Here is a 21,250-nt window from a genome sequence, read left to right as displayed (position 1 = left end):
GCCCATCAACACTGACCCATGTTACTTTCATTGCCTCCACCCATTTACTTACTTAAGCAGATGGCATATTGTAACATGGTTCAAATTTTTAGCAAGTTTTCCCAGCTGTGCACTGTTCATTTATTTTCAAGTGAACTAGACTCCAGCTGAGTGTTCATATACAGCTGATCCTAGCTGTAGCAAGAGCTTTGACTGAAATGGTCTCTGGCTCCCTGAGTCTGCAACTTATTCAAAGACACTGTCTTCCCTGTACCAGGACCATGCTGAGGCATGAACTTAAATCCAAGAAGAGAGAAATTCAGATTTCATAGTGTTGGCCTTATTTAAAACAACATTCCAAGTAACAGCTTGGAAGGCCATACAGTTCACAGCCTGCAGTTGAAACAGTGTACTTGTTCTCTTTTGTTGTTACAGCATTGCTCATGCTCTCTCTTGGGACTTTTTGACTTGCAGATGCTAATACTGGAGACCGTGGACAGACCAATAATGCTGCTTCTGCATCAGCTTCCAACTCCACCTGAACAGTCCCGAGCAGCCAGCTGCACAGGAAAAACCACCAGTTACTTGAGTGTCACTCAGCAACACTGGTCACGTTTGGAAAGAATATTAAAAAGAGAAAAAAAACCTGTTCATTTTAGTGTTCAATTTTTTTATTATTATTGTTGTTCTTATTTAACCTTGTAAAATATCTATAAATACAAACCAATTTCATTGTATTCTCACTTTGAGGGAGATCCAGGGGGTGGGAGGGGTTGTGGGGAGGGGGAAAGCGGAGCACTAGAACACACAATCTCTCTCCCACGACAATCTTTTTTTATTAAAAGTCTGCTGTTGTATACTTTAAAAACAGGACTCCTGCCTCATGCCCCTTCCACAAAAGAAGAAAACCTTGTTCTGTGCTGATGGGTTTTTTTGAACTTTGTTTTCTTTTAAAGTCTAGTGCAAGACTTTGGTATAGTGCACAGCTTGAAATTGGTTGGGAGCTTAGCAGGTATAACTCAACGGGGACTTAAATGTCACTTGTAAAATTAATCCATATCTTCGGGTATTTATAGACTTGCCTTTGGCATGTTGGTGGCAGGTGTGGCAGACAAAGAAATGTGTATCATTCATAACCCAGGGGGGTCAATAAAGTTTGGAACTCTACAGGGAAGATTCTTAGTAGATTTGTTAAGGTTTTGTTTTGCTCTCAGTCAGTGCTAGTGATGTAGAGGCTTGTACAGGAGGCTGCCAGAGGGGAAGCAGCAAGCAAGACTCAGGCACACATGCTCTACAGGTGGCTCTTTGTTTGCCTGACCAAAGTTCTTTGCAAATCTTAGCACAGTTTCAAACTAGTGACCTGGGAGGAGGTAGAAGGGGTGTTGAGCAGGCTGAGCTAGCTGCTGAGGTGAAAGGCTGATGAGCCCAGAGGAAGGGGACAGGTCAGGGATACATCTCACCACTGTGAATAAGTTTGTCCAGATTTTTTTCTAAAGTTACTTCCCTTGGAAAGATACACTTGAGAGGACATTGTAGTTAAATAATGTGAACTGTAACAGTCATCTACTGGTTTATTTTTCATATTTTTTAATTGAAAATCGAGCTTGCAGAAATAGCCACATTCTACACATAGTTCTAATTTTAAATCCAAATCTAGAATCTGTATTTAATTTGTTTTTTAACCTCATGCTTTTTACATTTATTTATTGATGCATGTCAGATGGTAGAAATATTAAAAACTACACATCAGAATGATACAGTCACTTATACCTGCTGACTTTATAGGAAAGCTGATGATATAAATGTGTGTATATACGTTATATATACATATATTCAATACTGCCTTTTTTTTTGTCTACAGTATCAAAATTGACTGGTTGAAGCATGAGAAGAATGTTTCCCCCACATCTAGTTAAGAGTTTCTGTGTCTGTTTTCTTTGTGTATCAGTGAACGGTGTTATGAATCAGTCTCTCTTTTTGAAGAAAAAGCAATATTCCTTGGAAAGCAAGGAGAATTGAAGGACTATGTTTGCCGTGAGGAAATAGATTTTCATGACTAGTTTGTTTTATACTTTTAAGGTTGGCATCTATGTGGGCCTTATATACTCTAAAATGAACTTTAGTCATCTTGGTGCTTATGGGCCATTACTTGACCTATGAATCTTTAAGGCACAATCAGTTGTACTTTACATTTAAAGATCACTTGAGTGATGGCCGCCTTTCCCTCCTACCCGCTCCTTCCCCACATGCCTTCCAAGGTTAGCTGGTAACTGTAGGGCTGCAGAGCTGAGCCCTTGGTTGTGTGTAACTTGCCCTCACCCTCCTCATTGCCACCTTAGGTCACGTTATGGGTCTCGTCCTCCAGAGGGTTCGGAAGTGGAGTCTGTTGGCAGCCCTCCTGCAGGCCCTAGCACCCTGTCCTGCTCCTTAACTGTGTGTGTGACTCTCCAAGAGAGTTGTCCTGCCTGCTGAAGTGAACCAGTACCCAGAAAGACAACTGTGAGCCATCTTGGTTTTCACTCGCTGTTTAGCTGAGGTCTTGGGCCACAAAAGGGGTTTCACAAACCTCTGGATATATCAGAGTTCCTGAGAAAGGAAACATGCTCAGTCAAACCAAATCAAACAAATTGAATTTTATGTTTTATAAAGTGCTTCTGAAAGCTAAGATTTGAAAGAAGTCTGAAATCAAAGTATTTGGCAGCATAACTCCTTAAAGGTAATGGCGTTGATAGACCATTTTCAGATAGAATTTATAAAGAATCTGAAAAGGCAGGTCTGTGATAGAGAAATGGACCTGCATTCAGATCCAACTGCCCAGCAAGCGTTTGGACGCAGACACTGCTCTGGACGTGGTATACTCGCCAGAGTCCATAAAAATCAGTGCTTATTTTAGGAAACAGGTTGCCCCCCACAACTGGGGTAAAAGAAGAGAGAGAAGTCACGCTTTTCTCTCATTTCATTGTGTGTGCGTGTGTGTGCGCATGTGTGCGTGTGTGTGTGTTTGTGTGTGGGCTGAGGTGTGATTTTTCTTTCTCAAGGATCATGGTGGGATCACAGAACTCTTTTATACAAGTGAGATCCAGGTCTCTGAATATCTTTTTGTATATAATAATAATAATAATAAAAAGCTCCTCACCAAATTCAAGCTTGTACATTATATTTTCTTTCTATGTTTTTAAATTTAAGTTTTATTGTTTTGTATGTAAATATGTGGACCCAGGAACTGTTATTAATGAGCAAAAAGTTACTGTTCAGGGCAGTGATTCTGTTTAATAATCAGACAAAATGTAGACGAGCTTTTTAAAGCCATATAGTTTTAACTCTGTACAGTAGGTACCGGCCTGTATTATTGTAACAATAACTCTAGCAATGTATAGTGTATCTATATAGTTTGGAGTGCCTTCGCTTCCATGTGTTTTTTTTTTAATTTGTTCTTTTTTAAATTTTAATTGGTTTCCTTTATCCATGTCTCCCTGTCCACCCCCTTTCCCTTTGAAATAATAACTCACTCATAACATTATCTTTGCCCCTTCCACAGTTAAGTTTCAGTGATACCATACTCAGGAGTGGGAAGAGGAAACCATATTCGTAATTTCATTTCGTTGAAGCCCTGCCTTTGTTTTGGTTCTGAATGTCTTTCCTCCTCAGTAGCAGTGACCGGTTTCATTTCATACTTAGTCCATTCAGGGACTTAGTGTAGCACCAGGGAGCCCTAGAGCTGGAGGATATCGAATAGATTAGATTTTGCTCGTCTCTTCCACAAGCCCTAACCATGGGTCTTAAAAACAGCAGATTCTGGGAGCCTTCCATGCTCTCTCTCTCTCCTCTTTTATCTACTTCCCTCCCAAATGAGAGAGTGAGAGAGAATTGGATTTTTATAAATCGAAGTTTCTTAATAGTATCAGGTTTTGATACGTCAGTGGTCTAAAATGCTATAGTGCAATTACTAGCAGTTACTGCACGGAGTGCACCGTGCCAATAGAGGACTGTTGTTTTAACAAGGGATCTCTTAGCCCATTTCCTCTCTCCTGCCATCTCTACCCTTGTTCAATGAAATATCATTTTAATTTCTTTTTAAAAAATCAGTTTAATTCTTACTGTGTGCCCAACACGAAGGCCTTTTTTGAAAGAAAAATAGAATGTTTTGCCTCAAAGTAGTCCATATAAAATGTCTTGAATAGAAGAAGAAACTTTACCAAACCAAAGGTTACTATTTTTGAAACATCGTGTGTTCATTCCAGCAAGGCAGAAGACTGCACCTTCTTTCCAATGACATGCCGTGTCATTTTTTTTAAGTCCTCTTAATTTTTAGACACATTTTTGGTTTATGTTTTAACAAAGTATGCCTAACCAGTCATCTTGTCTGCACCAATGCAAAGGTTTCTGAGAGGAGTATTATATTCTCTATCCCTGTGGATATAAAGACACTGGCATTTCATCTATTTTTCCCTTTCCTTTTTAAAGGATTTAACTTTGGAATCTTCCAAAGGAAGTTTGGCCAATGCCAGATCCCCAGGAATTTGGGGGGTTTTCTTTCTTTTCAACTGAAATTGTATCTGATTCCTACTGTTCATGTTAGTGATCATCTAATCACAGAGCCAAACACTTTTCTCCCCTGTATGGAAAAGTAGGTATGCTTTACAATAAAATCTGTCTTTTCTGGTAGAAACCTGAGCCACTGAAAATAAAAGAGACAACTAGAAGCACAGTAGAGTCCCAGACTGAGATCTACCTTTGAGAGGCTTTGAAAGTAATCCCTGGGGTTTGGATTATTTTCACAAGGGTTGCGCCGTTTTATTCAAGTTTGTTGCTCCGTTTTGCACCTCTGCAATAAAAGCAAAATGACAACCAGTACATAAGGGGTTAGCTTGACAAAGTAGACTTCCTTGTGTTAATTTTTAAGTTTTTTTTCCTTACTATGTCTGTCTACAGGCAGATACAGATAGTTGTATGAAAATCTGCTTGCCTGTAAAATTTGCATTTATAAATGTGTTGCCGATGGATCACTTGGGCCTGTACACATACCAATTAGCGTGACCACTTCCATCTTAAAAACAAACCTAAAAAACAAAATTTATTATATATATATATATATATATAAAGGACTGTGGGTTGTATACAAACTATTGCAAACACTTGTGCAAATCTGTCTTGATATAAAGGAAAAGCAAAATCTGTATAACATTATTACTACTTGAATGCCTCTGTGACTGATTTTTTTTTTTCATTTTAAATATAAACTTTTTTGTGAAAAGTATGCTCAATGTTTTTTTTCCCTTTCCCCATTCCCTTGTAAATACATTTTGTTCTATGTGACTTGGTTTGGAAATAGTTAACTGGTACTGTAATTTGCATTAAATAAAAAGTAGGTTAGCCTGGAAATGAAATTAAAATTCACAAGTGTGTGGTCTTTATTTCAGTACCCAACCCTCTTCCTTCACCCTACTATTTTGCCGCTGCAATATGTAGTCACATCACCATTTCCGTTCCTCTAATTAGGGAAACATTAATCTTTGTTATACAGAACAAGATATGAATACCACTTCTTGTTCTTTCCAATGATTTTATTCCATTGTGTAGCCCCAAGAGGTGCAGCTTCCATCTTGGAAACCTTTGGATTTGATGTAGAGGAAGCTTTGCAGACACTGCTTAGAAAAGAAAGAAAACAACTCTGAAAGGGACAGTTTTTAAATGTGTATAAGCTGCTGTCTTTGATTACTGTGTTCATGATTTGGTGTGGCTGTATTTTCTTTTAACTTTCATCCTATTAGTAATGGTCTTTGGGGGTCTCTGTAAAATATATGGACACCACGAACAGTGGGGCTGTACCTCCCAGGTAACCAACACATGTTTTGTTTGAGTCTGCTCATTTCCAATACTGGATGATGTATGTAAACATGTTATGTCTCTTAGTGCAAAAAGAAACATCATTTTTTTAGGGCTGGCTCACTCTGTCAGGCCTAAACTAAAGGCTAGATATAAGGTCATGTGACTGCTGCTTCAATAAAAACAAATTTATATTCGATAAAGTGTGGTCCTCTTATTTATTTACTGTGGTGGTGGGGTTGGCTAATTCCAACACTGGTAAAACAGTTAAACACCTTTAACTAGCAGGGGCGGCAGGGGAGGATTGGATTAGCAGAAACAGAAGTTACTTGTGCAATGGGCCTCCTGCTGGCACTGAAGTGCATTTGTTTGGGATTTGCTGCTGTCTTGCATAGGTTCTGGGATTGAGTTAAACATTGTGTTAGTGTCCTGCAAGACCTTTTAATTTAGAATCCTGGAAGACTGGCTTTTAGTGTCTTTTTTTTTTTTTTTTTTTTTTTTTGAGACGGAATCTTGCTCTGTTGCCCAGGCTGGAGTGCAGTGGCGGGATCTCCGCTCACTGCAAGCTCCACCTCCCAAGTTCACGCCATTCTCCTGCCTCAGCCTCCCGAGTAGCTGGGACTACAGGCGCCCGCCACCACGCCTGGCTAATTTTTTGTATTTTTAGTAGAGACAGGGTTTCACCGTGTTAGCCAGGATGGTCTCGATCTCCTGACCCCGTGATCCACCCACCTCGGCCTCCCAAAGTGCTGGGATTACAGGCGTGAGCCACCGCGCCCGGCCCCTGCCTTTTTAGTTTCTAAGTCTTTCCAAAAAGTACTGACCAAACAGTCTTCAGGAGATCGGTGATGGTGGATGTCATTTTGGTTTTGTTTTGTTTTGAGACAGAGTCTTTGTCGCCTAGGCTGGAGTGCAGTGGCGCAACCTCGACTCACTGCAACCTCCGCCTCCCAGGTTCAAGTGAGTCTCCTGCCTCGGCCTCCTTAGTAGCTGAGACTACACCACGCCCGGATTGTTGCATTTTTAGTAGAGACAGCGTTTCACTTTTTTGGCCAGGCTGGTCTTGAACTCCTGACCTCAAGTGATCTGCCTGCCTCAGCCTCTCAAAGTGCTGGGATAACAGGCATGAGCCACCATGCCCAGCTGGTAGATGTCATTTTGAAATGTGTTCTAGGAAGGTAGTGAGGAAAGGAGAGATTAGCTTTTAGATCCCTGTCATTGAGAAGTTTGTGAAAGGAAGTGAACAAAAAGTGTTGGGATGGTCACACATTTCTCAAGTGTAGGAATATTTCACTCATCACCACCATCAGATTTAGGAGAGCTGAAGGACATAAAGGGAAACCTACCAGGAAAAATACAAGCTGCCATGGAAGATGGCATAATGAGGCCCACAAGTTAGGAGTCAGGAGCTGGGAAGGGATGGATAATCATACGTATGTTTCTCCTTACATTGTCTTTCTCCAGAAGGGAGTGGCCACTCTGGCCCTTCCCACAGATTTGTCATCAATGTCAAGACTTAATTAGACAAAGTTCTGGGCTAGGTAGAGAGAGGCTGTTGAGTGGCCCTGACTAATGAGGGGGCAGATGGTATGCAGTAGCTTGCTTAGGTCTTTTGCCCTGAGCTTTGGAGACTGACTCAATCCTCTCCTCACTGACCCAGGGGAAAAAAAAAAAAAAAAAAAAAAAAGTGGTCACAGGGATGCCTAAAAACTGATGCTTAGTTCTGTTTACTCAAAAGTTTAGGGAAGGGAATAAAGAAGAAACTCAAATGTTGGAGTAGGAAAGTTAAAATCTGGCTTCTAGTCCCATAAACTTGTGATCGACAAACCTACTGAAAGAAAGTACCCTATGTGAACCCTTCAGGGCATCTAACATTGAATCTTTCTTTACTCTTGAAATACATTTAGTTTTTATAATCTATATAAATTATATGTACATATCAATTCAATGTTTGGGGAACTACCCTGGAGTTTTAAAATCAAGACTGGGAGATGGAAATTTGCCCTCCATTCCATCTTAACCTCACCTTACCCTGTCCTACAGCTTACAACAGTTTCAGGCTCTTGAACAAATAGCACTCGAATCATTTTAGTAAGGAAAGGGAGATGCATATGATTTATGAATACACTGGAGTGAAATCTATCTTTCCAAATTAGAAATTTGTATTTCTAATTATAAATGGATTCATAATTAAAATTCCTGGGAGCAAAAGCTGTATTCATTGAGTTTGGAAAGAGAAGCTCTTTTTTTCCCTCAGTATCTTTTCTAAAAATAAGTGCTCCCTATGTCTCCTTAATGCAGAAAAGTCTGGTAAAGTCAGAGGGATGACAAAATATGTTTACTTGCCTTGATTTATATTACTGATGATTTACCATGTTCTCAAAGTTTGGCCTGCTTCTTGTAAAATGTCAAAAGCTAAGTAATTATCTATTCTTTAAAATTCAGTTACTGTGAAGTTTCATTTGAATGAAATATTAGACATTTAAAATTAACGCAATTCCTACTTTTTTTTTTTTTTTTTTTTGAGACAGAGTCTCGCTCTGTCGCCCAGGCTGGAGTGCAGTGGCACGATCTCAGCTCACTGCAACCTCCACCTGCCTGGTTCAAGCGATTCTCCTGCCACGGCCTCCCAAGTAGCTGGGGCTACACGTGCCCACCACTACGCCTGGCTAATTTTTTGTATTTTTAGTAGAGATGGGGTTTCACTGTGTTAGCCAGGATGGTCTCGATCTTCTGACCTCATGATCCACCAGCCTTGGCCTCCCAAAGTGCTGGGATTACAGGCCTGAGCCACCACGCCCAGACTACATTTTTAATTATGGTATGCACATATGTTAAACTTTTATACAGAACAATCATTTTATAAGCAAGCCAAGTTAAATAATTCATTTTTAGGTTCTTAGCCAGAGTCTTCAGATTTATAAAGGACAGTAATAAAATAAGTAGTAAAAATATGTATGCTTGTGTATATTTCTATTTCCACACCCCCACATTATTTTCTCCAGAAAAAGGCCAAAAAAGTTTGCCCCTCTAGCCAAAAGTACATTATTTAATTCCTTTTGCCTTGATTTGACATTAAACCCAGGGCTACATTTCCCAAAACTAGTTCTTAGGTGTGGAATGCCTTATATAAAGTGTAATTTGTGAAAATGCAAAAAAATTTTTACTCACAAGTGGCTATAAACAAGGCAGGCACTTTCATACCCTTTAGCTTTGAGAATAGATGTGTACACAGAAATATAAGGTGCATGTAAATGGTTCTTCTCCGGTGTGTTTAACTGATTGTCAGCGTAGCCTTATCATAGAGCATACCCAGCATTCCAGCCCCAGGAACAAACCCGGGCCCCATCAGATGGCGAACAGACCTACCTACACCAAATCACACACACGCACTCACAGCTGCAGTTTGTGCCCTTGCTCCCACAGACTCACATCCTCAGGAACCTTCACTTGGGTACCCGGTGCCTGCCATCACAGCTCAGCATCCACACAGGGAAATTCCTTGTGCTGCTTTTGTCACTTATCATTTCTCCTTTTGATCCAAATTGTTTGTGTTTCTGTTTGTTTTTTTAACTATAAACTCTGAGCTCAGGATCTATATCTGAGTCAACGCTGTATACCCCACAGCAGGCTACCTATTATCGGTGCTTAATAATGTGTTCAAATGGATGCAGAGACACAGAATGATGTGGCCAGAATGAGGTCATGCCAAGCTTCTGACATTTGGTGCAGGCCTCCTGGCTTCTGATCTCTCTAGAGGACTCCCACAGATACTCATGCGCCTGCCGATGAGTACAGGCCTGGAGCCCACAAAGCAGCTCTGAAGAGGAGGGGAACGAGTGGGAAGTGGGAGACAGGACTATTAGAGGTAGCAATGAAAAGACTCAGGAAGAGAACGAATGTGGGTATGTGGGCATGTGGGCGTAGACCCCAGATGGCCCAGCCTTGGTCGCTTGGTCCCTTCCACACCTTGACACTTTAGTGGGATCTGAGGGATTTCTCCCCAGACCACAGGGCCTTTTAAAAGGAAAGGGCAACCTTGCCTCTCTGATGGTCCTGACCTACAGGTCAGTGCACTCTCCACATAAGAGTCCGTGGCTTCACTCCCTACAGACTGAACTGGGGGTGGGGGGCGCCCATGTCCTTCCTGAGGAATGCTAGCCAGCTGTCATAGCAGGAATTCCCTAGGGAGACAGGCCAGCAGGGCATTGTCGGCTCGCGGCAGTGTCCATCTGTCTTGGCCTGGGAGTGGCGGCTCAGAGGGCTCTGGGTCTGGCTGCCTCTCGGAGGCGTCACCCAAGGGCAGCCGCTCAGCTACCTGTGATGCCGAACAACTCCTGCATGAGGGGCGTAGCAAAGGGGTGTATGTCCTGGATGCGCAGCAGCCGCTGGGTGTGCTGGGCGTTGATGCTGCGGAGCTCGGTGAGCATAGCCATGATCTTCAGGAACAAGAACCTGTGTGCCAGCCAGAGAAAAGGTTGTGGGTGCAGCCCGCCCTTTCCCTAACCCACAAGCCTCCGGGCTGCTCTGAGGCTGCACAAGCATGATCTCTGGACATTTCAGGTCAGCCAAGAGACAAGGCTTGGCTGAATTCCGTAAGCTTCCCTTTTACCCTGTGGATGAGAAAGGCAGAACAGCCTGCCCAATACTCTCCCCACTCCCATCCCATTCATGGGAGTTGTGTCTTTTTTCTTTTTTTTTCTTTAAAGAGACAGGATCTCATTCTGTCACCCAGGCTAGAGCATGATGGCACGATCATGGACTCACTGCAGTGTCAAACTTCTGGACTCAAGAGACCTCCAGCCTCAGCCTCCTGGGTAGCTAGGACTAGAGCACATGCCACCACAGCTGGCTAATTTTTTAAAATTTTTCTAGAGTTGGGGTCTGGCTATATTGCCTAGGCTGGTTTTGAACTCCTGGCCCCAAGGGATCCTCCTGTCTTGACCTCCCAAAGTGCTGGGATTATAGGTGTGAGCCACGACACCCAGCTGCGGGAGTTGCATCTTTGTACACAGAGACTTCCGTGGGAAAATCTAGATATTACAGCTACCAGTTTGGGGGTGTGGGGCTGTCACTGCCTTCATTAATGTCCAGGGGCCAGGACTGAGCAGAGTCGTTGTGGAGGTTAGGGGCTGCAGGCTAGAATCCCTTCCTGGAACTAGCTTTGGATCTAGTGTCTGAGATGTACCATATGCCTCAGTATCCCCATGATGGAAAAGAAAGCTGGCACTTCCAGCCTCCTGCCTCCATACAAGGAAGGGTTGAGCAAATAAAGACAAGGCCACTCCCAGCATCCCAGGACACCAAGCCAAAAAGAAAGCTGTGCAGGCCAAATAAGGATTTCTGTTGATAGGTTCACACTATAATACTCAGTGTTGGCCTTAACCCTTCATGGCCTTGGGCTCAGTAAAATCCAAGTTTGTCTCTGGGTCTGTGGGCATCAGTCTGGGCAGTAGGTCACAGGAGCTACTGAGGACCAGTGAAGGTATAGAAGCCCCTTTCTGGGCCACGTCCCTCTGTTTGCTTGTGTTTTTCCTGGGAAGTGGTTAGGTAGTGCTCAAAACTGTGAGCTTTGGACCTGGTCTGGCTGGATCTACCTCCAGATGCCACCCTCTGGCCGTGAAGCCTTGGGCAATTTCCCTGAACCTCGGCTCCCTCACATCACCCTCACGGGTCCTCACCCCTTGCTGTGCTCACCTATGAGCAGGCTGGGGCCGATTGCATTCGATGTAGGACTTCAGAGTAATGGCGAATTTCTCCTGCAGCTGGTCCACCACACGATGCTGCACCACACCTGGGCGATCTGGAGGGGAGGGGAGGGAGGTGTGGTGCAAGATCATGGGGCAAAGACAAGCTCAGTCCAGCCCAGAGTCAGGGCATTGCTCGCCAACCACCCACCAGAGATGGAGTCACCCAGGCAGGGAAGTGAGGGAAGACCAGAGCTGGGCATCACCCACTGACCCCAGGAGAAACCAGCGAGAGCCCCCATCCTGGCTGCGCAGTGAATGAGGAGCAAGGCCACGGACTGGGACCCCTGGGGAGGGCAGATAAGGCTGGGGGGATGTCAGGCAGCCTAGGGGAGACCCTCACCTGGGGAGAAGAGGGAGATGGCCTGCATCAGCACATACTCCTCCTCATGCAGCTGCAGCTTCTTCAACATGTAGTGGAATTTCAACATGGGCTCCAGTAGAAGTTGCTGGAAGCCACCTGTGGATGGTAACAGGATGGAGGGGCAGCTTCTCAGCAAGCTGACCAAGATCCAGTCATCCCTCACCAATATCTTGTTTTCCGCCATTCCATCTTCCTGCCCTGCCATCCAAGAACCTGCATATCCTGGCATAGCTCCCTTCCTCCCATAACTGCAGTGTTTCCCTCCCTCTGTCAGGGCAGGCAGGCTCTCTCGGGCACCTGCAGTGTCTTCCAAGCAGTAGGACAGCCGGCCACACTCCCAGGTTCCAGTCTCCGCGTTGAACACTGTGTTGAATCTCAGTTGACACAGCTCAAAAGTGGCCCCCTTCAGCAGGGAGATCTGGTCCTCGATGGGCAAGTCCCTGGCAGCAAGGATGGGGAGGGGAGGACAGCTCCCTGGGAGGCAGCCCACAGGCCGGCACCAGCAGCCATCCCATAATCCAGAAGTTGGGGGCGAGAGGAAGAGAGAGGATGGCTCCTTTCCCTGAGGATGACTGTGGCTGCTGTCTGGCTGCCTCTCATCTCTCCCCTCACAACCCAGCAGACAGCTCTGCCCCACAGCATCCTCTCCCCCCCTGCTACCTCCGGGAACTCCACCCACTGAGCTTGGCATCCAGGTCCCTTACAGCCTGGCCCCATCTCCTTCAACTCCTATACAACTCCTGACCTACAGCCAGTGCTTTGGCTTCTGGTCCCTGGCCTCCTCCTTTCTGCCTCAGTTTCCCCCTTGGAATGACTGCCTCTTTAGTATATCCTGCTAGCCCCTCAGGCCAAGCTATGTCTTTGCCCCTCTCAGAAGTCTTTCCAGAGTGCAGTCTCCCCTTTCCAGAGTGCAAGTGCTGCCCTTTTGGCCTGAGCTCCAGCAGTGGGGATGTTTGCTTCCTGCTGTCGGTGTTGGGTTTAATGTGCACACATGTATTTCTACGGTTTCCCTGCAGCCCAGATGCCTGAAGCCCCACTCCTAGTGCTGGAGCACAGGCCTAGCCATGGAGGCGGCTTAACAAGCCTCTGAGATTATGGTTACACGGATACCCTTCCGGTCCTGCAGGGACCACTCCCTCCCAACCTGGGAGAGGCCCCCACCTCCCCAGTAAGGAGGCATTCCTTACAAGGAGGAAGCTTCACAGCCTGAGAGGGAGGCTGCTTACTCTGGGTTTTGAGGAAACACTACCTCTGGCCTTGGCCTCCTTGGGAATTCAGGCCCTGTGCTACTGGCGCCCAACCTTCTTTTAGATCCGTAACACTGAGCTACAAATGCCATGTAATTGATCTTATTCTTCTGTGCCTCCCCATTGCCCAGCTTAGGACCCGGCATCGAGCTGGCTTTGGTACTTCCAAGTCTACCCTCCACCACTGATTAGCTGTGACCTTGTACAAGTTTCTTATCCTTGGGGAACTTCAGTTTCTATCTGAGAATGAAGATGGCAGTGACACCTCGGGTCACTGTGCTCGACATTGGTGGCCATGAGAAATAGCAAGTGGGGAGCCCTGATGTTAAATTGTCAGTCACTGGATTTCACCAAAGATCTTCCAATGTCCACATTTATAAGTATTCTTCTCTCCCTGCCCCTTTAAGCTTGTTTGCCACCATCTGAACCCCATTCCAAACCTGCTGTCAGCATCACCCCATTAAATAAGTCATGCATGACTCCTACAGGGCCAGAGAAGAACCTCTGGGCTCCTAAACTATAACCTTACCCTCAACCTGCTGAAGAAACCAGGAGCTTCTGGCAGGTGTGTTTCAGCCCCACTTGACCGGGCTTGGCAAGGCAAGGTGGCCTACCCAAGGACAGATACACCTGGCACCATCCCTAACCCTACGACTGCAGACATATTCTGGGGCTGTGGTTCCTGCCACCCCAGGAAGTTCCCATGTCTCCCACTAACCCCAGTTGCCCCATGGTTGTTGCCTCCATATCTAGCTCTGGGGATACCTGACCCTTGGGCTCTGTGGAACACCCACCCTCCCCATGGCTTTCGCAGCCTTATCTTGTCTATTCCTCTCATTCTTTGCTCTGGAACTGTCAACATGTGATTCCTGCCCCTTTAAGGGAGAGTAGGAAAGACTACCTGAATGCCCACTCTGTGCTGGGTGCTCTTCAGGTGTGTTCTTATTTCACAGAACAGCCCTGCAGGGGAGGCATTGTTAGCTTCCATTGAGCAGGTGAAGAGGCAGAGACGCTGGCAGGCCCACAGCCACAAAGCTAACCAGCCATAAAGCGAGGGCTCTACTCCCCAGCAGCACTGGCTGCCCTGGGGATCAGGGCGCAGGAAAAGGAAGGTCTTCTGACACCAATATCCCCCAAATTCAGGATCTACCCCAGGCCCTTTGAACCTCCTGGCCACTTCCAGTTCCTTTCCACACCCAACCACCCAGTCTCCATGTCCTACCTGAAGTAGGAGATGACTTTGGCAAAGTTGATGATGCCTTTGAACATGTAGGTTGACATGTCAGCCATGTGGGGCAGCAAGGAGAAGATCTCTTTCCCTCCATTGTCAGCTGGGGGTTTGTAGTTCCAGACACTGCCATCCTCCCCCCGCAGCTGCAGAGAGACCTTCACAGAGCACAGATCTTTCCTGACCTGGCTCCACTTGGCAGCTTCTTCCCTCGATGGGGCCTGCAGAGACTCTGGCAACTCGCAGCCACTGCTAAGCACCCCTGGCAGCTAGGACACACGCCAGGAGGTGGAGAGAGGAGAGACAGCATGTGATTTCATAGACAGGTCCCAACTCAGGCTCCAGCCAAACGTGCACAGCCACAGTTGCAGCTCAAGAGGATGCACAAATGCAGGCATTCACACCCACACGCATGCGTGTGTCCTCACACATACACACACACAGCATTTGTTTCTTCTCCCTGGTGTTCTTTATCACATGAAGGTGCTTTGGGGAACTATGAATTAATGGTCACACACATCCCTGCTTGGTTAAAATGGAGGGTAAGGGGGACTCCAACCATGGTGTGTCATCCCAAGCATTCCAGATGTTGGGCTCAGGAGACTCAGAAGGTTTAGGGTGCTATGGATGGGAAGAGCAGATCTGAGGTCACTGGGCTAATCCAGTTCTTTGGGCTGGGAAGGGCCACTTGAGATATCTATCAGTGCAAAGGGGAAGGAGGGCGCTTAGAGCACAGACATAGTTAATGTGCTGGGATCAAGAAACACCAGTTCACAAAAGTCACACCCCCAACAGGTCCCAACCCTGTCCTCATAAAGCCCCGAATGCCAGCAACACTGGGGAACTGCCTAGCTTTCCCTCCACTTATTGCTCAGACCCAGTTTCTACCTGCTTTAAAGGAGAGAGCAGTGATTTTCAAACCTGAACCTGCAACAGAATCACCGGGGGGTCCTGCCCCTCCCTGGAGCTTCTGATTCAGGAGGTCTGAGGTGACCTGAAAATCTGCATGCTGATGCTGCTGACCCAGGGACCACACTTTGAGAACCTTTGGGAATGAGACTAAGGCTTTGAGGAGCTAGCACAGATGCAGGACCAGCTCTCCAAATCTACCCTCCACTACTGATTAGCTGTGACCTTGTACAAGTTTCTTATCCTTGGGGAACCTCAGTTTCTATGTGAGAATGAAGATGGCAGTGACACCTCGGGTCACTGTGCAGTTCCTCCTACCCGGAAATTCTTGAAATGGGAGAAGGTAGTGTCAAAGGTTTTCATCTGAGCGTCCATCAGCTCCCTGATCATCATCCGCTGCTCCTCCGTCAGCCCCTGCACTCCCAGTGGCTGAGTCCCGATCCGTTCTCTTTTCTTCCTCTTGATCAAGGCCCGCCTCTCCTCCACGGCCTCGTCGGACATGATCACTGCAGGGACAGCGAGGCTGGCTCAGCCACACATGTCCCTGGTGAGCCTCCAGCCCTCCAGGGAGCCGCTGCATAACCCTCTCAAGGCAGCAGAAGCCGTTAGGCAAAAGAGAAAGTAATGGTGACAAGCAATTCTCCCCTGTCTGGACTCAAGAGGCCTGTGGGCTCCTCTGGAGAAACACCTGGGTGAGGACAGAGATGAGATGCGGCTGGTGTGTTGCCCTCTGCAGTGGAGTTTGTGAGGACACAGTGGGGCCCTGGCAAGAGCACGGGCTTCAGAATCCAAAGGCACTGGGTTTGCTTGAAAGCTTTGCCACTTACTACCTGTGACCCCAAGCAACCTCCTTAACGTCTCCTGCCTTCAGGTTTCTCCTTTGTGATCCGGAGAAACCGTGTTTACCTCGCACCGCTGTTAAATGAGACCTTGCATGTAGGGTGCCTAATATAGTTCCTGGTACATAAGAGATGTTCAGTAAATGGCATCTACAATTATCATTTTCTGGTGAATTATATACCAAGACTCTTCAGAGGTGTCTGGGTCTCCAAGACCGTAGAGAGCTGGGCTACAGCTTAGCAAGAAATAGCAACTCCAGAGACTTCCTATATAGCCCAGAGCCTTAGGGTCTTCTGTGGATTTCTGGAGCCCACTCATGTGTGTAGAGCAAAGCTATGAGGTCCTTGGTGGGGAGAGATCAAGAATGCCTGCCAGCAGCCTAGAGAACTTGTCCTTGAAAGAAGCAGCTTTGGGTCCCTTTGTGTTCCATGGAGACAAATACGCACTAGAAACATCTAGCCTTTTCCGCATGAGCCTTAATCTCATAGTGACCTAGGAGCACAAATATATCAAAGTTAAATAGGTAGAATGAGAACACCTCATGTCACCTGTCTGCAAAGATCCCTATATAGGGATCTTTATAGACCCCTATAAAGATCCAGGTCTGGGGCAGCTGGTGGGGCTAGCAGCTAGAAGGCCCAGGGTCCTATCACCCATGTGTCTCCTGCTTCCCTCCCCCAGATTCACACTCTTACCCGCAAATGTGGTTTCAAACCATTACAACAATTATGAAGGGGACAAAAAGAATGATGCAGGAGCAACTGAGGGGAGACAGAGGGCACGCCCTGTCCAGGGCTGCCCAGCACACATCCCAGGGCAGAGATTACCGACTCCCTCCATCTCCCAGAGGGCCGGCTGCAAGCGCTCTCCCAGATGGCTGCCTGTTGCACACGGACACCAGCTCACATGTGCACGTGTGTTAACGCGCACACTCGGCACGCATCTCCACACAAGCATGCACACACCCACGGCACGTCCTTACTCAGAGCCATGCACCCCGGCCCCGGCCCGCCCGCGCGCCCACTGCTCACTCTCCTTCTTCATGCCGCTCTCCAGGCACTTGCGCAGGCGGCAGGCCTGGCACTGTCGCCGGGTCTTCCGGGTGATCTCGCAGGCGCCCTTCCGGAAGGGGCACCTCAGCCGGGCGTTGCGTTTCATGGCCCTCCTGTGAGAGAATGGGGAGCAGAAGGGAGGATGCACGGGTGCCCCGGGCCCTCGGCCTGGGGCTCCGGACCACACCACCTCCCTCCCCAGCCCCTACCGACTCGGGGAGGGGGACACTAGCCTTTGCGTCCCAGCTGGGTCAGGCTTTATGGGAAGGGTGTAGGTGGGCGTCCCTAGAGGTCCAGGACTCAGCTAGAGGGGGCAGAGCCAGGGAGGAGACCTTTTCTGGCCATTCCGGCAGGAAATGGGACACGTGCTTTTCGCTGGCGCGGGCAGCCCCAAAACCACTTTCAGGGACACCTCCACTCCAGGCCCATCCTCAGCGCCTTCCCTTCTTCCTGAAACACCTGTCCCCTCCTCTTTCACACCCTTGTTACCAAAAAGTTTCCATGGAGATGGGCCTCTTCCTCTCGATTTCCCCTCCTTAAAGGAGGGAGCCGAGGAAACCTGACCCCAGAAGGGTAACAAACCAGAGAAGTCCCCTCCCCGCCACCCCCTGCCCCCCTCCCTCTCCCCCCCCCACCCCGCCTTCCCCAGCTCCCCTTCCAGACTGGGCGGACAGGGAGGAAGGGGTGAACTATGGGGAAGTTTTTCTACCCTACGGGGCAGGGGCTTCCCCATGGCAGAGTGGATTCCCCTCGTTGACCTAAGGGGCAAAGAGGTCGAGCGCCTGGAACAACAGAGCGTGCAGGCGGGACCCACGGGCCCCCGCACACCCCTCTCTGCGGTGCGCAGAGAGGCAATGGGGCAGATGCCTTTTGGAGACTCTGGTACAAGATCTCCTCCTCCCAGCCCAGACATCCTGCCTGTCCCACAGAAGACATGGTCAGTGCAGCCCTACCTTTACTTTCCCCATCTCCACAACTGGATGGAAAGAAACAATTTCTCCCTTGGCTCTGGCCTCTGATTCTGGTCCAGAGTGGAAACTGAGGGAAGGCTGGCCCAGGAGCATGAACAGCCAGGTAGGGCTGCAGAGGTCCCCGAGGGCAGGCCTGGGAAGCTGAGCCAAGCCCACAGTGACCCGGCAGGTTTGCGCTTGGAGGCCTCGGGCCTCGGACCAGTGACCAGCCCAGGGGCATGTTCTTCACAGATGCCATCCCTGCCTTTTGCCTTCCCAACTGGCCTGGGTAAGAAAGCTCTGATGCTACATCGAAGTCCACTGAGAATGGGTAAAAGATGAAACCGGGGCTCACATTAATTAAAGGTATGCTATGTATCAGATGCTAGGCTAGGTATTTTGCAGTTTTGTAAATTTAGTTCTCAAACCCTGTGAAACTCATAATCTCATCTGCCTAGCACAGATGAGGGAGACTGAGGCTTGAAGAAGATGGATCCCCAGCTGTCCTCCGGGTACATGACAAGCTGAAATTTGAATCCAGGGCTGCCTGATACTGGATTTAGCTTTTGCCCACTACAACATGTTGCCTTTTTCTGAGAGTCCCAGGAATAGTACCCAAACGAGGAAGGGAGAGCAGAAGATTCCCGCATGCTGAGGCAGGATGCACGGAGACTGCTTGGGCAGCCTCTTCTGTGCCAGCAGCATCTGGAGCTGGTGCAGACATCCACCCTCTTCCACACAGTCACGTGGCGTATGCCCAGCTCAAGGACATACCTGCTGCTCTTTGCTAGTGACTAGTTCAGGCATAGGCTGGGCCCGGCTCTAGGCAATGTGAGGGGACTCCTGGGAAAGATTTCCTTACTCTCAAAGATGGGCCTTTGTGTGCCTCTGCTGAACATAATGATTCCTGCCTGGGGCCCCGGCACTGTGCCCCCACAAAGGGAGCCAGACCGCAATCAGAGCTCTCAGGTGGGATGGCTGAAGAGAAAAATGGAAAGAAATGAGCTGCTGAACTCACTAACCTGGAGGCCTTCAGACTTCCCGTTAGGAGAGGTAACACATTTTCCTTATTGCCAAACCAATTTGCGACAAGTGTCCTGTGACTTGTAGCTGAACCCAGTCTGACACTGCTGATGTGTCTCACCCCTGTTATAACTCATGCAACACGAATGTTCATTTCTCCCTGGAACCTGCCCTTTTCCATTTGAATGCCCAGCCACCACGAAGAACTCTGCAAAGGGCCATCAGGCTGGCTGTCTTGGGAATGCATGAGGGTCCCACATGTGGCTCCCGAGATGGGAGCTGCTCCTTGCATACCCTGTGCCCTCCAGAGGGTGCACCTGGAGCGCTTCCTCACACATGGCTTTCTCCCCTCCCCACCCCTCCCCTGCCTTCGGTCTGCTTCTCTTCTCATGGTCTGAGCATTTATTTTATGCCATTCTTTATGTAACAACCACCCCAGAAGGTGGATGTGAACACTTGGATTTGGGATTTTCAAATTCCTTATCTTTCACTGAGTCATTTTCCATTTTATTCAAGAGCACATGGAGAAACCAAGGGATATCTTAATGGAAGGAGAACTTTTTGGGTATAATAGGAAGACTGAAGATGAAGGATTCCTCTGGTATATAAATGGCTCCCTTGAGACTAATTACAAGGCCTCTGGGTGGGCCACCAGCCCACACTCTAAACCTGGGGGACAGGTCAAGCTGAGGCCCTGAGACGTTACCCAGTGGGTTAGTGGCAGACCCGTTAGGTGTGACCCAGTGTGTCAGTGGTGGCAGGTGGGTGAAGGCTGATGGGTAACTCTACCTGAAAAAGCCCTTGCATCCTTCACATGTCATGACATTGAAGTGATAGCCAGTGGCCTTGTCCCCACATACACGGCAGATTTGGGGACCCCCAACTTCCTCATCTGCATTGATGCTGGGCCTTCCAGGAACAGACTCTGTGTCCTCACAGTGTACAAAGACAGCATGGTTCCAGCTTTCTTTGGGTCTCACCTCCAGGTTTGCTTCTGGGCCTCTTGGACTAGAAATGAGAAAACCACAGAGAATGAAAAGACTGGACAGGGATGTGCAGAGGCCTCAGAGGAAACACTCTGTCCCTTCTATGCATCACTCACATTTGGGCCTGTGAACTCAGGAGCTGACCTCTCATGGGGAAAAAAAGCAGGGAATGGGGGTTGGAATTGTTATAAAGAGAGCTGTAATCATGACGTTTTGTACACAAAAATAGAGCCCTGGAGTAGAACATGTGAACAGGAGCATGGGAAAGATAAGGGTAAGAGGGAGGAAGAAATGAGAAGAAAAGAGAGGAGGCTGTCTGGGTCGGATCATGGAGGCCACAGCTGAGTGGACTGAGGTTAGGAGGCCACAACCTGGCCAGAGGTCTGAACGGGGAGCAGCTCATGGACAGATTACTTGTTCAAGATGATTTCTGGGACTGGGGACATTGAGGGAGGATAGTCGTTCAGGTAGGGTGTGGCCCAAGCTCCCACAGGGAGCTGGAAAGGCTGGGCAGAAAGAGTTTTCAACTAAGTAGCCAGGCAGATGGGGAAAAAGTGGAGGCATGGTGGGCAAGATCACAACATGGGAAGAAAAATGGCGTGTGGTCCCAGCAGAGCTGGGGTCTAAGTGAGTATTGAAGAACTTGTGCCTATTAATGGAGCTGTAGCTAAGCATGGTGGCTGATGCCTGTAATCCCGGGGTTTTGGGAGGCTGAGGCAAGAGGATCACTTGAGCCCAGGAGTTTGAGACCAGTCTGGGCAACAAAGTGAGATCTCGTCTTTACAAAAAATAAAAAAACCAGCCAAGATCGATGGCGTGAGCCCATAGTCCCAGCTATTTGGGAAGCTGAGGTGGGAGGATCTCTTGAGCCTGAGGGTTTGAGGCTGCAGTGAGCTGGAATCATGCCAGGGCACTCTAGCCTGGGTGACAAAGTGAGACCTCATCTCTAAAAGAAAGAAAAAAAAGAAAAAAAATTGAGCTGTACTCAAGGATGTCCTCCCCAGGCAACTTCCACCTTGAGAGCATAACTGGAATTCTACTTGGAACAGACACTGAGGATGTTCAGTAGAAATGGGGGACTGTCCTGTTACTACCATCC

General features: G+C 47.7%; 2 protein-coding genes across 4 annotated transcripts in view; one reads left to right on the top strand and one right to left on the bottom strand.

The window, feature by feature from the left end:
* The window catches only part of GSK3B (glycogen synthase kinase 3 beta), a 274,814-nt gene extending 269,442 nt beyond the window's left edge, over nt 1–5,372 (top strand). For both annotated transcript variants that reach the window (XM_054482769.2, XM_054482768.2), the window contains one exon: nt 454–5,372. In XM_054482769.2, the coding sequence (XP_054338744.1) occupies nt 454–521 (68 nt within the window). In that variant the 3' untranslated portion in view covers nt 522–5,372. The remainder of the gene's footprint in view (nt 1–453) is intronic.
* Nucleotides 5,373–8,605: 3,233 nt separating this feature from the next.
* The window catches only part of NR1I2 (nuclear receptor subfamily 1 group I member 2), a 36,393-nt gene continuing 23,748 nt past the window's right edge, over nt 8,606–21,250 (bottom strand). For both annotated transcript variants that reach the window (XM_054482766.2, XM_054482767.1), the window contains exons 2-9: nt 19,955–20,173; nt 17,172–17,305; nt 15,619–15,806; nt 14,386–14,660; nt 12,214–12,356; nt 11,896–12,012; nt 11,503–11,608; nt 8,606–10,260 (exon numbers count right to left, since the gene is read on the bottom strand). In XM_054482766.2, the coding sequence (XP_054338741.1) occupies nt 10,116–10,260; nt 11,503–11,608; nt 11,896–12,012; nt 12,214–12,356; nt 14,386–14,660; nt 15,619–15,806; nt 17,172–17,305; nt 19,955–19,986 (1,140 nt within the window). In that variant the 5' untranslated portion in view covers nt 19,987–20,173 and the 3' untranslated portion in view covers nt 8,606–10,115. The remainder of the gene's footprint in view (nt 10,261–11,502; nt 11,609–11,895; nt 12,013–12,213; nt 12,357–14,385; nt 14,661–15,618; nt 15,807–17,171; nt 17,306–19,954; nt 20,174–21,250) is intronic.

Source organism: Pongo pygmaeus, chromosome 2, assembly GCF_028885625.2.
Source record: "Pongo pygmaeus isolate AG05252 chromosome 2, NHGRI_mPonPyg2-v2.0_pri, whole genome shotgun sequence".
NCBI classification, from domain to species: Eukaryota; Metazoa; Chordata; class Mammalia; order Primates; family Hominidae; genus Pongo; species Pongo pygmaeus.
Note: the sequence above shows the minus strand (reverse complement) of the source record. Positions and strands in the feature narration are given on the sequence as shown.